At 56.3% G+C, this 15,624-nt stretch overlaps 1 protein-coding gene across 1 annotated transcript in view; it reads left to right on the top strand.

The window, feature by feature from the left end:
- Nucleotides 1-15,624, top strand: part of ADAMTS7 (ADAM metallopeptidase with thrombospondin type 1 motif 7) — a 50,348-nt gene that overhangs the window by 21,107 nt on the left and 13,617 nt on the right. Inside the window, exons 14-19 of the mRNA XM_074880547.1 lie at nt 1,473-1,593; nt 2,140-2,384; nt 5,277-5,418; nt 8,215-8,341; nt 8,882-9,095; nt 12,199-14,004. Of these exons, the coding sequence (XP_074736648.1) occupies nt 1,473-1,593; nt 2,140-2,384; nt 5,277-5,418; nt 8,215-8,341; nt 8,882-9,095; nt 12,199-14,004 (2,655 nt within the window). The remainder of the gene's footprint in view (nt 1-1,472; nt 1,594-2,139; nt 2,385-5,276; nt 5,419-8,214; nt 8,342-8,881; nt 9,096-12,198; nt 14,005-15,624) is intronic.

The raw sequence follows: 15,624 nt of genomic DNA, 5'->3' as shown, positions 1-15,624 counted from the left end.
GCGGCGTTACTCTGGCTGCCAGCCGGGGAGGGCATCTCCCAGTGTGGGAGGTGCAGGAATCCAGTGGGGATGGCGTGATCGGCACTGTGGATCATCTGGGAGGTGCTGGGGAGGCTTTGCCGAGCTGTGCCTGGGTCCTCCAGCTGCCTTCAGTCACAGCATGATGGTCCCTTCGTTCACACCTTCCCTTTCCCTAGGGAAGCTGTCCTGAGGTGTAGAAATAAGCGCACATGTAGGACACTGAATTTCTGTTAAATTAGGGAATGGGTGGCAATCTGAGCTGCTGTGGTGCTGCGGTCTGCAGGGCAGATTCCCACCATGGGACGTACCGAAGCCACGCTGCTGTAAAGCATGCACAGGAGGGGACACGGTTGGGTTTGCCGTAGTGTCAGATAAAGGTACTTTCTGAAAAGTTTTTTAGAAAAATAGGCTTTTTGGACAGCACAAAGAGAAGCAGGAAAGAGGGAAAATAATCAGTCAATGAGTTTCCTTGCAGCCTCTTATATAAAAACCATTTGTGGAAACTTCCCGCTCTCGCTGGCCGCGCTGCTGGCAGCAGCAGGCAGGGGCCCAACGCAACTGGAGGCTTTGAGAAGGTCCTGTTTCCTCCTGTAATGGGCTGTAAGTTACTTCAAAGGCCGCAGCACGCCAATGCAGAGGCATGGGCTGGAGGGAGAGCGCCGGGGTTATGATTTTTACTTGGCATGTACAACAGGGCGCGATCCAGCAGCTCGTGGCAGATGACAGCACGTTTAGCCAGAGCTCACTGCACATAAAATCCTCATCACCGCTGAGCCTGCTGCTGGCTGCGACACCAGAGTTAAACCTGTCTCACTGCAGACTCTTGCAGTAGTTAAAACAGGGCTGCTTCTGCTGTAGGTGTGTGCCAGGAGCACCTGGGCACCCCCTTGGGCAGTGGAGGCTGAAGGCTCCTCGCTGGCACAGGGACCCAGTGGGACCCTTTGGGGTCTTGGCTGCAGTTTTTATGGTGCAAAATCACAGGGAGGCTTTTGCTCTTCACGGGTCGAGCGATTTGGCACGAGGTGCAGAGAGTTTCTACAGAGCTCTAGAGAGTTTCAGCAGAACATAAAAAAGGTTTTCAGGAAGTGTTTCGAAATGGGACTAGCAGGGCCAAGGGCTTTCCCAGCTCAGCTCAGCACAGAACGTGTGCTGACAGGCTCTGCTGCCCGGGGACTTGGGTAGGAAAAGGTAAAAATGAGGTGTGGGTCATGATCCTCGCTGTGTGCAAACAGGACAGCAGGACCACGAAGATATGTTAGAGAAACCCATATTGCAGCCGACGTGGCTGTATCGCTGCCCATCCTGCAAAAAGACTCCAGCTCATCCCTCTCACCCGCATTCCTTATTTGCCACCATTTAGGACCAGGGCTGGTCCTCCCCTCCCTTGTTCGCCCTGTGTCGGCGCGGTGGTGGGCTGGGGGGTGCAGATGGCTGATGGGGCTGCCTTGCAGAACGTGGGCTGCGACTACGAGATCGACTCCAATGCGGTGGAGGACCGGTGCGGCGTCTGCCACGGGGACGGCTCCACCTGCCACACCGTCAGGAAGACCTTCGAGGACAGCGAGGGGCTGGGTAAGGGCGCTCGCCTCCATCCCCAAATCACCAGGTGCCTGTTCTGCTCAGAGCTGGGCTCGCTGCTGCTGCTGCCTCTTTTCAGTGTGATTTTTAATCCACACTCATCGATTTTGATGGGATAAGACCTGAGCAGCAGCACGGGGAGATGTGGCATTGCCTTTCTACTTCTTGCTCCTCAGAAGAGAAATAATTCCTTCCTGCCCTTTGTGTCTAAAGGCCTGAAAACAAATCTGTGCACGCCGGGGCCGGTTTGGAGAGGTTTAAGGGGATTTTGTGGGTTGACAAGGACATGTTGAAACTGTGGTAAATGCCTTGCCAGCACCCATGCAGGAAATGTCTCACTCTGCAATGGGCTCTCGCAGCAGGGAACGCAGCTGGGCTCAGTGCAAGGTGGGGTTTGGTGCCCGCAGGTGCCTTACAGAGGGGTAAGGATTGGCATGATGCTGGCACCCACCCGAGGGACACTAGCACCCACCTGAGGGCATGGATCGTCTCTGCCACATTTTTGACTCCCTCAAGACCAACGCTCAGTTCTGTTCCCAGGTTATGTTGATATCGGGATTATCCCTGTGGGAGCCCGGGAGATCCGGATTGAAGAAGTCGCAGAAGCTGGGAATTTTCTGGCACTGCGGAGCGAGGACCCGGAGAAGTATTTCCTGAACGGTGGCTGGACCATCCAGTGGAACGGGGACTACAGGGTGGCGGGGACCACCTTCACCTACAAAAGGACGGGGAACTGGGAGAATCTCACCTCCCCGGGGCCCACCGTGGAGCCTGTGTGGATCCAGGTACAGTCCAGGATCTGCTGGTGGTCGGGGTGTGTGGTGGGGAGGATGACAAGGGACAGAGCCACCGGATCTCCTGCCTCCCCGTGCAGGGCTGAGCTGCTGCCGTCTGTCACGGCACTTCGCCGCTGTCCGAGGGACGGGGCCACGTTTCTCTGGGAGCCAACACCTGGAGCAACCGAGCACGCACTGCTGGCTCAAGGAGCGTGTTTCCAGCCCATGCCACTTCCCCCTGAGCCTCGTCCCCTTTGCAACATTCCTCAAAATATTTACACAGTAGAGAGCATGAGGAGAAAGAGCCCATTTCCTGAGGCCTCTCCCATATCTTATCAAGAGCAGGGGAAGAGTCCGCGGCACTTCTGGCAGGGCTGGAGCAGCCGGTGGCAGCGGTGGGAGCTGGGAGCCATCACGGTGCCGTACACGGTGGCAGAGGGTGGCCCACCGGCACCCCTCGGCAGTGCCACGCTCCTGCTGGCACCATGGCGAGGAGCTTGGCCCGTGGGCTCCTGCTCCGTGATCCGAACCTGGGTGATGCCGCCCAGAGCACTGCAGATCAGGCTCCGCTTCCTTGCAAAAGCCCTTGAGGCAGAAGGTAAAATTCCAAAAAGAACATTTGAAATCCTCTGAAGCAACTAGAAATTTCAAGTTTTACTCTTTTTTTTTTTTTTTTTTTTTTTTTTTTCACTTGGAAAATTCTGTAAAACTGCTTCCCTCCCCAGAATAAGTCATTATTATTCATCAGCCCCCCGAGGCTTTGAGGAGGCAAGCCCTGTCAGGAGCGATGCTGCCTGGTGTCAGCCACAGCTCCCAGGGCAGGAGAGGGCACCCAGGACCTGCCGCTCTGCCTGGGTCTGGGCAGGAGACCTTACAATTAATCACATGGTTTAAAAAAAAAAAAGGTAAAAGAAATTTGCATTGCAGCAGTCTATTTCCAGGTGGGCAGGAAAAGACCATGTGCCCAGCTCCTGCTCCCGTCAGGCATTGCCTCAGCAGGCAGCCCTCGTGCAGAGCAGGCAGTGGGGGAGCAGACTTAGATAATGAACTTCAGGCAGTATTTATTTCTCCGTGACCTGCTCACCCTAATGATCCTTTTCCCGCTGGATCAGTAGGAGAGACTTGGTTTTGCTCCAACAATGGGAACACAAAGTTGCTTCTCCCCAAGGTTGTGTGGCTGCCCAGGGACTGGTCCTGCTCCGAGCCCGGCCACTGCCCCTGCTTCCCAGGAATCCCCTTCTCAAACTCACGCATCCTGCAGACACTTTTAACATGAACCCAACTTGACCGTTGCTAATCCCCTCCTCCGCTGCAGCCGTGGCAGCTCTAGCCCTTCTCTGGAAATTGCCTTATTTTGCAAACCCATCCCACTCTATTAATTTTCGCTTTGTTTCCATGGAAGTCACTTGCCTGGGGGATTACTTTTCAGCATGGCTTTATATTTCGGTGAGCTTTGCACAGCTTACAGGGGTTATAGCTATCAGTGGGGAGGGTGGTGGAATGGCAGCACGGTGTGGGGGGCTCGGGGCCATCCCGGTCCCTTTCAGGAGCTGCTGCTGTGCCTGTCTCGGCAATTCCCTCACCCGGGAATGGCCACTGGACTGAGGGATTTACCAGTTAATGCAAAGCTGTCGGGAGCCAACATCCTCACGCCTGCGAGGCCAAGAGAAGCCAGTGGGAATCGTCCCCTGGCTGGCACCAGGCTGAACTCCTCGTGGTGCAGAGTGTGTCGCAGAGGTGGTGACCACCATGAGGGTACGTCCGACGGACCCCCCCAGCCCCACAATCGTGGCTCAGCCCCATGGGCTCTTCCCAAGCATCAGCCCTTTGCAGAGACTTGCCCTGGAGCCCGGCCACACTGAGCAGCCAAAGTCTTCGCCTTTCGCCTTTCTTTCAGCAAGAGGCTCAGGAAGAAATGTGAGCGGGATCCTGGGCTTGTCTGCCGCCAAGTGCTGCTGTTAATTTGAACGCTGGCGTGCTCGGCACCCGCAAATCATTTTCTGGGACTCGTAACCTAATTAAAACCTTTTGACAAAAAATGTTTCAATGTTCATGAAGAGGTTTTGGAAAGACGCCCTTGCTCCTGCCAAAGCTCCAAGAACAACAAAGCTTTGGCAATAATGGGAGCACTTAGGCTAAGAAAAACAAGGTTAAACTCCCAGCCTTTGCCGAGCACTGGCGCGGAGGGTGCTTTGGGCAGGATTTGTGTCAACCGCAGGAGCCGCTTTGTGCGTGTTGAGAGCAGTGGGAACCCGTTTCGAGTGGGGAGCACTTAAGGAAATGCCTTCAGGCGCGTGTCACCATCGGCCATCACTGGCGTTGGCTGCTGGCGGCTCCCTCCTGTTTGCCGCAGCCCCTTCTTCCACCACAGGAACGGGGTGTCACACTGACGTGGGAGCAAAAACCTCCTGCCCCAGCTCTGACTTCAGGGAAGGGGATGGGGAAGGGGACGTCGGGATGTCCTGGGCCCTTCACTGGGCTGAACCTTGAGAGGGGCCTTGGATGGGGCTGCATACAGCAGTGGGACTGAATGGGATTAACAGGGGAATCCTTCCAGGGGAGACATAAAACCAAAGTCCTGGTGGCTCTCAGTGTTCTCACTGTTATTTTTTATTATTATCTGACGTTTCCACAAGCCCAGTGCTCTCAGCTGGGGCAGCTCCTCTGCTCCTACACCACTTTGGCTGTTTCCTAACCCCATTTCTGAAAAGGTCCTGTGCTGCTGCTGGGGTACAGCAGCTGGAACCACCGCTGTCCCCACCCACAGACGGTGCAAGGGGACAAAAGCAGCCTTGGTACAGAGCTGGCCGTGGAATGTCGTCTTCATGGCAGGTTGTTACCTCCTGAAAAGCCCCTGGGGTGCACCAGCTGCCCCCCTGACCGCCCATTGTCTCCCCACAGCTGCTGTTCCAGGAGACCAACCCCGGCGTGCGGTACCAGTACACCATCCAGCGCCCGGCCGACAGCGAGAATGAGATCGAGCAGGCCGAGTTCCTCTGGCGCTTTGGCTCCTGGACCACTTGCACCGCCACATGCGGGACTGGTGAGTCCAGCTCCTGCGGGACCCCGGGGCTCAGCCGCCCGCGGTGGAGGAGCAGGGCAGGCAGAGCGTCGCCATACCACAGGGATGCCTTAGAAATTCCTGAGTCTTTGGTTTCAAGAGGTCTTGGGGGGGAAAAAGAAGTGACATCTGCTGAGGTCACCACTCTCCGGTGCCCCCACCCCGCTTGCCCGCCAGACCCTGCGCTTTTATCAGCACTTTGCTCCTTGCTCGGTGTCTTGTTACTGTGCTGGGTGTTCCTCGGTGTCAGGGCGATGGAGACAAAAGAGCTTTAGAGAAATTCAGGGAGTGTCGAAGGGCCAGTCTCCTGCCTGGCTGGGCCTCTCCAGGGGGGATCATTTCCAGGGTTTTATGGAGAGCACGTGGGAGGGTGCCCGGCGCGGGCAGAGCTCCGGGGTCCTGCGCTGCCCCATGATGTTGGATATTCACTTCCCCCCATTCCGCGCTGCTGGCTGGGCATCCCAGGGCCCCCCGGGCAGCTTTTGGGGTGGCTGTTGGAAAGGGACAGTCTGGGCATGCTGCAAGGGGGGAGGCTGGGACCAGCGAGCGCTTCCTCGAGAGCAGCTGCCACTGAAGAAAGGGGAATTCAAGGACACTCATCCTTTCTAGGTAGCACAGAGTGCCAGGAGACGTTTCCTGCCTGTTCCTGGAGATGGGTGTGGATTCCTGCTTGGAGCAGGAGGGTTGTGGTGTGGCAGGAGCTGGCGGGGTGATTTACATACACTTACACTGGGAGCTCTTTGCTCTGGGTTTGCACGGGCCCTGCAGCGTGGGGAGTCCAGGAGGATGGAAGGGCACTTGCTTTTGTTTAAAACCAGCTTTCCTTTGTAAGGTTTGAGTGCTTGGCTTCCAGAACAGAAGGGAAGTACAGGAGCAAGACAGGTGGGAGTTGGGCGAGGATGCTCACCCTGTCCGGCCACAGGCGAGCAGCTGGAGGAGGGTTGAGCCCCTCTCCCAGGCTGGATGATGGTGTGAGCTGAGACACGGATTTGGGGGAGCTCAGGCTTCTGCAGGGGCCAGCCCCAGGGCCCCAGCCTCATCAGCCCCGTAAGCTCCTGAGTGCTTGAACCAGAGCACAGCTCAGCAGCTTCAGCAGGGTTGTATCAATCTCGGGCAATGACGGTGGTTAATCTTTACAGCTCTCCCAAGTCACGGGTCAAGTTCGTGTTGCAGAAAGGAGCACAAAAGCAGGCAGCGAGGCAGCGTGTTGAGGGCAAGGTCATCCTGAAAAACATCGTCCCGTGAGTGCTGCAGACCGGGGGCTTCAGTGGGTGATTTATCCATGAGCTGTGGCTGGGGCAGAAGGCTGACAAAAAAGAGCTGTGCTGCTGCCCGTTGGCTCCCCTTTGGACACAGCCTCCCCAAAAGCCTCAGTGTGTGCGTGCGTATGTGCACACATGTGCTCCAACGGCTGGATGTGGCTCTGGGCAGTGGTGCCAGGACGGTGCTTCCCTCCCCGGGCTGCAGCATCTCTACCTTTGGCCATCCTGCCCCACACATCCTCCTCCACGTGGCTTTGGCAGCCCCAAGGACATGGTGCGTCCTGCACCACGGCTGCAGAAGCTTTCGCAAGGGGAGAGGTGGGAAAAGGCTTTTCCCCCTGGCCCAGAGGTCCCTCCGGTGTTTTCTGCAGTGCTCTCACCAGCTACATTGCTATTAAATCCCATTGGGCACCTTGTGGAAGGGTATTTTTCTGCATCTCTTTATATACGACTATATCTATTATATATGATTATAAAAGCTGTAGGATAGTAAAGGTTTTACTCCAGAGATTCCTGCTCAGCAGCTCGCCCAGCAGTGCCCTTTGCATTGCCTGTGACCAAAGGATGCAGGACCAAGCTGGGGTCATTGCAGGACTCTGAGAGTGGAAGCCAGCAGAAGGGTGCTGATGTTCCTGCTTTTAACCCCTCGTGTCCCTGTGAACCGCTGGGTACAGAGACCAAGCAGTGGGAAGGTGAGCAGAGAGGTCCCGTGGAGGTTGCGAGGTTGAAGCAAGCCGTCTCTCTGAGTCTGGGGTCTGCCGATGGTTCTGGACAGGGTTGCCCTCACCTTGCCTTCTGTGGAAACTCCTGCCATTCCTTAGCTATTTCCTTACATCCCTAAGCCCTGAAAGAACAGGTATAATACGGCATCTTTTTTCTAAGGGAGAACGAGATTTGCCAACTCTTTCTGCAATCTGTTTTTAGCTTTCTGTGTGAGCAGCCCTGGTTTGGTTTTGGGGCAGGAGACGAGGTTTGCCTTGTGCTGGACAGACAGACACTGTCCTGCCAGCCCCAGGGATGGGCTTTGGCTGCTTGTAATGCCCAGGAGCCCATGTCCTGGCTGGACTGGTGTTGCATCCATCCCTCCATCCCTCCATCCATCCTCAGGTGACCCTGCTTTGCAGCGGCATCATTTTCCAGCCTAGTTAAGAACAGTCAGTGTGAGGTTAATGGTTGGACTAGATGATCTTCAAGGTCTTTTCCAACCTTGATGATTCTGTGATTCTGTAAGTTCTGTAGTTCTCATCACACACATGTCAGATGGAGACTAGGTATCCAGCTCTGCTTTTCCTACCTGGGCACACTGGGAGCACTGGTGCCATGGGGCTCCGTGAGGGCATCGGTACCTCAGCAGAAGTAGGCTCTTGACTTCCAGTTTCAGTGGTGGTTTCATGTTCTTTCCCCCGGTTTTGGTGGCTCAAGCTTACCTCAGGACCTCCTGTTGCCCACTGGCAGAGGGTGCCTGGCGGTTCGGTTTGATTTGCGTCTCGAACCAGGCCCTTGCGTGTGTCCGCAGGGGTGCAGCGTCAGGTTGTGCACTGCGTGGAGAAGCTGGCCGGCATCGTGGAGGAGCGGTACTGCGATGCGCTCACCCGCCCCGACGACCAGCAAAGGACGTGCAGCGAGGAGCCCTGCCCAGCCAGGTCCGTGGGCTTCCCCCGCGCTCCTTCTCAGCAAAGCTTTAACGTCCAAACTGCCCGAAGGGGGTGACCGGAGTTGGGGGACCCTCAGTCGCTGCGGTGCCTGGATTGCACCAGGACACATGCAGCTGTTTGCACCTCTCCTTCGTGCTTGAGAATGGGTTCCAGACCCTGCGTTGGTCCACGGGAGCAAATCCCAGTGGTTGCCCGGCCATTGTAGTGCCCTGCTTGTCTGCAGCTGCACGGGCAGGCCCCGTCCTGGAGCCCCTCACTGCCTCAGTGCAAAGAACCATCCCCAGCATAACACGGGGACTAGTCCACCCCCAAACCTTGGGCCAGGCACCCTGACCTTGGGCTGAAACACAAGTTGGGATCTCAATTCCCCATGACCCCGGGCCCCGCTGAAGTATCTCATGTGCATCTCCTTGGCCCCAAACACCTCTTGGTGGCTAAAACCCCCCACCTCACAGTGGAGCACGGGACAGAGACCAGCTCGCGGCTGCTCGTGCCGGCTGAGACATCTCCCCCTTCACGTTTCCCCAGGTGGTGGGTCGGCGAATGGCAGAAATGCTCGGCCACCTGCGGCCAGTCGGGGCTGATGAAGAGGACGGTGCTCTGCATCCAGAGTGTGGGGCTGGACGAGCAGAGGGCCTTGCAGCAAGCAGACTGCCAGCACCTCTCCAAGCCAGACGCCACCGCGCCCTGTCACCGGGATGTCCCCTGTCCCTCCCAGTGGGCCGCAGGGAACTGGTCTGAGGTGAGAAGGAGCGTCGGGAAGGTCCCAGGGTCTTGCAAAGCTGGAGGGAACTGGGGACAAAGTACCCCCAGACATCCTCAGCCTGCCCGAGGGTGATGGGCATGCTCCCACTGACAGGGAAAGATCATGGATGCGTTTCTGTGGCCTCACGTTGTAACACCAGCTCACACAAACATGAATTCCATTGCACGGGGAGGTCTTGGGGTGAGGAAGGGGCACCAGACTGTTTGACTCTGCCCTGTCTTCTCTGAGCCTTGCTGCTCCCTCAGTCAGGGTGACGGCCACGCGTCGTGCTGGATGCAAGGAGGGCAGAAATGAGGCGTTCAACCCCTCAATGTATTTTCCAGCACCACGAGTCTTCCCCTTTATTTTGGCAGAAGCCTTAAAATTATTTCTTGCAGGGTCTTAGGGACAAGCCAGGGTCTGGGTGCTCCGGGCACGTGTGTACTGACCAGTGGGCATCTGCTCCCCGGCAGCATCACCTGGCATTGGGCAAAGCTGCCTCATCTCTGCTGCAGGGGTGGGCAGAGACAGGGATGCCGCCAGGGAATGTGGGGGGTGGGCATCACAAATTTTTCAAAAATTTTTTTAAAAAAGAAAGGGAGCGATCAAAAAAACCCCCCACGTATAAAATGCCGTGGTCTGTGGACACCCTGCGTAGCCTTTATTTATTTTTGTATTTCTGCGGAGCAGCTTAACCGCAGGTTGAGGGTTTTAACCAGAAAATTATAACCCCTAATTTAAGCAGTGGTTTCACAAAGTATTCAGCGTGAAGACAAATATCAGGAGAGAAATGAGAGAGCCTGGGAACTGGCTTGTTGCTAAGAAACAAACAGAATAAAAATGCGAACAGAAAATTTGAAGGCTAAATGAGAGCTATTTAGAAATATTTTTCTAGGGGCCCACAAAAGCCACAATTGCAGGGCTGAGAAAGACAGATGCAACAGTTTAAAGGGAAAGTCATGAATTGCCCGTGGGTCTGTGCACGGAGCCAGCCCAAGTCATCCTCTGTGATGTTGACATCAACGGATCTGTGAGCCCAGGAAAAATGTGCTCAAGATTTTGAGATGTCTGTAATTTTTCTGTCCTCCTTCTATTTAAAGTGAGAGCCCTCCTTCTTCTCCATTTCCACCACCACCAGTAAGTAGAGAAATCTGAGGTGCTTGGAAGCTTCCCAGAGACATGGTCCTTCTGTCCAGTGATAATAACGGGGAGTAGTTGGGTTTTTTGTACTTGCAGACGCTGGAGCAGGGCCCCACGCCCGCCCGCCTGGCGCTGGCAGCACCCGGCTGGCCCATGAAGCCAGAAGGGTTATTTGTGGTTTGGGCAGCCCAACAAAGTGCTTAAACACTGACACTTGGTGCCTTCAGAAGGACCCTAAAGCAATGTATATCCAGCTTTATGGACTTCCCAAGTGAAGTTAGCGGTGCGGTTATTTGTTGTCCATTAAGACATGAACGGGAGCGTCTGTCTCCGGGAAGGAGCACGTCCCACCCTGCAGCCCGCTGTGATGCCTCCTGCAGTTGTGTGCTTGATGCTGAACCCTCCTCCAAGCTCTGGGTGTTCCTCTGTGAGGCTCTGAACAGCCACCCTTTCTTATCTGTGTCCTGGAGGCTTTCCTGATAACCAAGCCTTGGCAAATAACCCCCTTCCTTCACCCTGCAAGAGCTGTGATCCCTGGAATTTGTCTTCTGGATGGAGCTGAAGGCATTTGCTGAGAAATTTTAGCTGAAGGTGCACACTGTGGGTGCTGACCTCTGTTTGCCCTGATTTGGCAGTGCCATCCCAGCAGGGAGAAGCAGCTTGGTTCCCACTGTTAATGGGCAGTAATGTTTTATTTTGCAATGTTGCGTAGCTGGTGGACATGCCCGGCGGTAGCCACGCCATGTTACAGACTGTCCCTCCTGCTGCGCACAGTCCTCAGGGTTGTTTCTGCTCCCACCCGGCATCACCCAGGAGACACAGAGCTGGGGAGGCCGCAGCCGGGTTGTTTCTGCACCCTCCCAGGAGGGGCACAGGGAGCAGGACGTGTCCCCACCAGGCTCCTGGCCCTCGTGAGGGCTGAGCAAAGACGAGAAAGGCTCAAAATACTTTTGAGTTTTTTTGAGATATTTATTGTCTGAGGAGCACATCTCCCAGCCAGCCCAGCCCAGCAGCTCTGCCTGTCCACCTTAATCTCTTAATTTCCACGTGCTGGTGACTACATGAAACCCTTGCCTCAGCCATCTGTTTTCACCCAAACAGCAGGGATTTCAGCAAAAATCCCCTCCGTTGGGTTTGTTTGCCTTGTTGACCGTTTGTTCTCCTTGGCCAGCTTGTATAAGGCGCTTTGATGTACGTGACTAATGCTCTGTGCATCTGTCACTGCAAACTGCTGCAGCCTGTGGCTTGTGCAGCCCATGTGTGATGTTAGTAGCACTAGGATTTACTTATCCAGCATAAAATTTTGCTGTCCTCCTTTCCAGCTTGTGGGTTTCTTTTATACTGAAAAATCTCAAAGAGACCATTGTGGTGGAGGAGGGGGTGTCCTCAACAAAGCTGCTTATTGACCCTTGCCTTTTTCCCTTCTAGGACAACACCCATGTTATTATCCCCTGCTTCAAAAAATTCTCTTCTGGAAGAAGAGATGTAATTCATGGCGATAGGTCACAGAAAAGACCTATTAGATCATCTTACCCAACGCCCTTCGCAATGTCCATCTCCCGGGAAAATTGTTTCTGGCTGGAGTACAGGTCAAGGATCACCCTGACCAAAGCACCCTGCCATACCACCCCTGCCCCAGCATGGGGAGGCTACCCAGGGGGGAGCTTTGGCCAGTAATAACACTGCTTATTGGTGTGACCAGTACCCGCCGCTCCTGACTCCTGGTACAGGGCACCCCGTGCCCCAGCTGGGCCTGGCACAGCAGACATCTTGGGACCAGGGTGGGTGGTGGGAGCGTGGCAGAGCGATGTGGAGCCCCTTCTCCCTGTGACCAAAGCGTTGTGGCTTTGGTATCTCGGAGGGGAGCACTGGCGACGGGCACGGGCACCGCGGCCGGCCCCTTCCCCGCTCCTCCTGCATTGCCCGTGCTCTAACGTTTCCATTTCTCTTCCTTTCCCAGTGCTCTGTGACGTGTGGAAATGGGACACGGCAGCGCCCTGTTTTCTGCAGCAACAGCACTGGGTCCGCCTGTGACCCTGCAGAAAGACCCATCTCGGAAACTATTTGCTCCTTGCCGCAGTGCCAGAAGAAATTAGACAATGCCAACACGGACTGGTCTGGCAGCGGGTCCTCCAGCAGAGAGATATTTAATGAAATCCATTACATCCCCAGCAACCATATTGCTAAATTTAACCCCTTAATTCCAAATATTCCAGAGTCCAATGATGTCAATGTCATCACTGAAGAGGACTTCTCAGCCAAGAAGGGAAATGTCTTTGTTGATGATTTTTACTATGATTATAATTTTATCAACTTCCATGAGGATCTGTCTTACTATCCCTTCACGGAGAAGGACACCAAAGGCGAGGAGCATAAGCCAGAGCTGAGCCCCAATGACGTGGAGGGGCCCCGTGAGGTGCCTCCTGACATCGTGTACACTGTCAGGCCAGGAGGAGGAGCGAGTGAGGACCGTCTGGTGACCAGCGAAGCAAACGCTTCTGCTCCTGCACACGGCGAAGGAGAGACAGAGCCTGGGGGTTTAGCCGTGAATGACCTCCTGAGCATGGTCCCCGAGGATGCGGGGACAACCCCTCCCAAATTTGCCATCCTGGACTTCATGGGTGAGGAGGAGGATGTGATGCTTGTGCCCCGCTCTGAGGACCACCTGCCCACCCAGAGCACCACGAGTCATGACTCTGTAAGCAGCCCTGACCACCCGCCCCTGGATGAAGCCCGGGGAGCCATGCCAACGAGGGCCAATCCTGGGCAGGATGCTCCAGCCCACGGCCTCGCTCCCTGGGCTCCTTACCTGGCCAATCCCTCCCCGCCACTGCCTGCTGGCAAGGGCAGCACGGGCACAGATGTGTCTGGCAGTGTGGGAGAGCCGGGGAGCTGCAGCGAGGGGTGTGCAAGCACAGAGGGGCCCAGTAACGCTGGCAGCGAGGAACATGAGGTGGCTGGGTCTGCGGGGAGAGGCCGGGGAGACTCAAGGGAGATGGGTCTCATCGTCACTAACAGTGCTGCCCCCAAGGCCAAGGAGCAGGAAGAGTGGTCAGAAATGCCAGCGCCAGAGGGGACGGCGGGCACGCATGCAGCACCGGTGGCCGATGAGCAAGCCCATGGGACAGAGAGGGCAGGTCTTTCCTTCCCCACCCTGTGGGGACCGGGGTGGGAGATAAGAAGCAGGGATGGTGGCACCCATCCTCCTGCCAGTCCCTATCCCGCGGGTGCTGACGGGGGCCCCGTGGAGCAGGCAGAGCACCCCCCAGAGCTCCGCACCCCCACATCCCTGAGCTCAGCCCCCTTGGGGGCCACTACAGCCTTTCCACCAGCAGCACCCGTGTCCCTCGCTGCGCCCGGTCCAGCCACCCAGCTCACATTCAGCAGCCTCACCCAGCAAGATGCCCTGGTGTCAGCTATGCCCACGGCCCCAGCCCACAGCCCCCCCGTGCACCCAGCAGGAGCATCGCCCTCCGAGTCCCCCCCAGCATGGTGGACTGTGGGGGTGTCCCACCCCCCAGCATCGTCCAGTGCAGGGCCAACCTCCCGCAGGGCCCCACTCAGCAGCACCGTGCCAGGGAGACGCTCGCCGTGGGCAACGCCAGGGTCGTTTGCTTTCATTGATGGGGATCACGAGTTATCCCAGCCCACCCCCCTGCCACGCTGGGAGATGGAAGAGATGGAGAAGGAGGAGGTTTGGCTTCCACCGTCGACCACTGTGACAGTCACTGCGGTGCCCAGCTGGGAGGTCGGAAACTGGAGCGAGGTGGGTGTTGAGTCCCATTAAAAGTGTGATGTGGCCGGTGTGAAAGTGAGAGGCCCGTCCCTCCCCTGGCTGGTCTGCTCTTGGCGTGCAGAAAATATGCACGGCTCACCCAGATGTTTTTGCATTGTGACTGAATACTGGAGGCCCCCAGCACTGTGGGGTGGAGCAGGGATGCAGCTGGTCCCGCCGTGGGCCACAGTAGCTGGGAGCTGCTCCCTGCCGTGAGTCAGCAGCCGTGTCCCACGCTCCGGCTGCCTCTCCGTCCTGTCCCGCTCCCTCAGGCACCAGCAACTTGTGCCCTGCCATGCCCGGCTCAGCCCATCCTGGCACCTTTCCAAGCAGCCCCCTGTTGCACCCCTGACCCACCTCCCTGCTGCCCTCCCTGGCAGGGAAACATGTTCCCCACCCAAATCCCTGCCCGCTCTGGAGGAGCAGGCAAGCCCAGAGCCCCCACGCCGGGGCTGGGCACCCCCGTGGCACAGGAGCAAGCTCCTGCCATTGTACAGGAGAGAGTATCTTAAAATGTGCCATGGGAAGAAATTTAAATGTTGAGTGTAAAGTGCATGGAGGCTGCAAATTACCAAAGGGAAGGGGCTGTACTGAATGCAGTGAGTGGGGGATTATCAGCAATTATCAGCGATCATCTTCCAGCCTGGCTGTCCTGGGGCTGCTCCCTGCGTCACCTTGGCAGTGACAGACAAATGGCTGCTGCAATTCACAGGAATGGGCTTTTATCAGAAAGCACAAAAATAAGAAGCCTCCGGTGTTGTGGAGCACTGGAGACTGAGCGTTGGGGAAGCCTTTTAAGAAGGCTGCACAAAGGAGCCAGTAACAGTCAGGGCAACGCCTAATATCAGCAAAAATACAGTCTCACATGTGGGTTTTATAAAAGGGCTTTGAACATCGCTTGAGCCAGGGCGTTGGAGGGAGCCCTGCCGTGGGGAAGGGACTGGTGGCAGTGCTGGGACACAGAGGCACACGGGTGTGTTCTGAAAACCCTGCAAAAGCTTTTAAGATGGAAAGGCTGCTAGAAACTAAATCAGATCCATCTAGACAGTGAGGGGTGATTCCAAAAGAGGAGGTGGAGACACTGCCTTTCAGGTGGAGAAGAATCCTTACTGGTGCTTTTAACACTGAAAGAGCAGGGGACAGGCAGTGCTTGTGAGAGGAGGGCACGAAAGAGAGCTTCATGAGACAGCAAAGAGTTGAAGCCATTAGTGCTAATTAGAGAGGCGTAGCAACAAAAAAGCTAAAGGCACCCCCAGCCGCAGAGATCCCCGGTGCTGCCCCGTTTCCCACTGGGATGCTGGCGCAGGGCAATGGCCATCGCTGCTGGGGTCAGTCCTCCTGGAACCCAAAAGCTGAACAGGGAAAGGACAGTCCCAGCCAGACCAGAAATGACTGAAATGGGTTATGGAGGAGGGTTTTCCCCCTCCTTCCCCCAGACCGAGGGCTGCCTGATGTGGGGCTGGTAGAGAGGAGCCTCTCGTGATGGGGGGCTCGCCGTGGGGCTGGGTACCCTGCCAGGCAGTGCTGGGCACAGCCTCTGGGAAAACTCCTTTCCACATCATCCCCCAGCCCTGCCTCCGCGCACCCCGGTTTTCCTGGCACCCCTCCCGA

Source organism: Strix uralensis, chromosome 11 (assembly GCF_047716275.1).
Source record: "Strix uralensis isolate ZFMK-TIS-50842 chromosome 11, bStrUra1, whole genome shotgun sequence".
NCBI classification, from domain to species: Eukaryota; Metazoa; Chordata; class Aves; order Strigiformes; family Strigidae; genus Strix; species Strix uralensis.
This window is presented reverse-complemented; position numbering and strand designations above follow the sequence as displayed.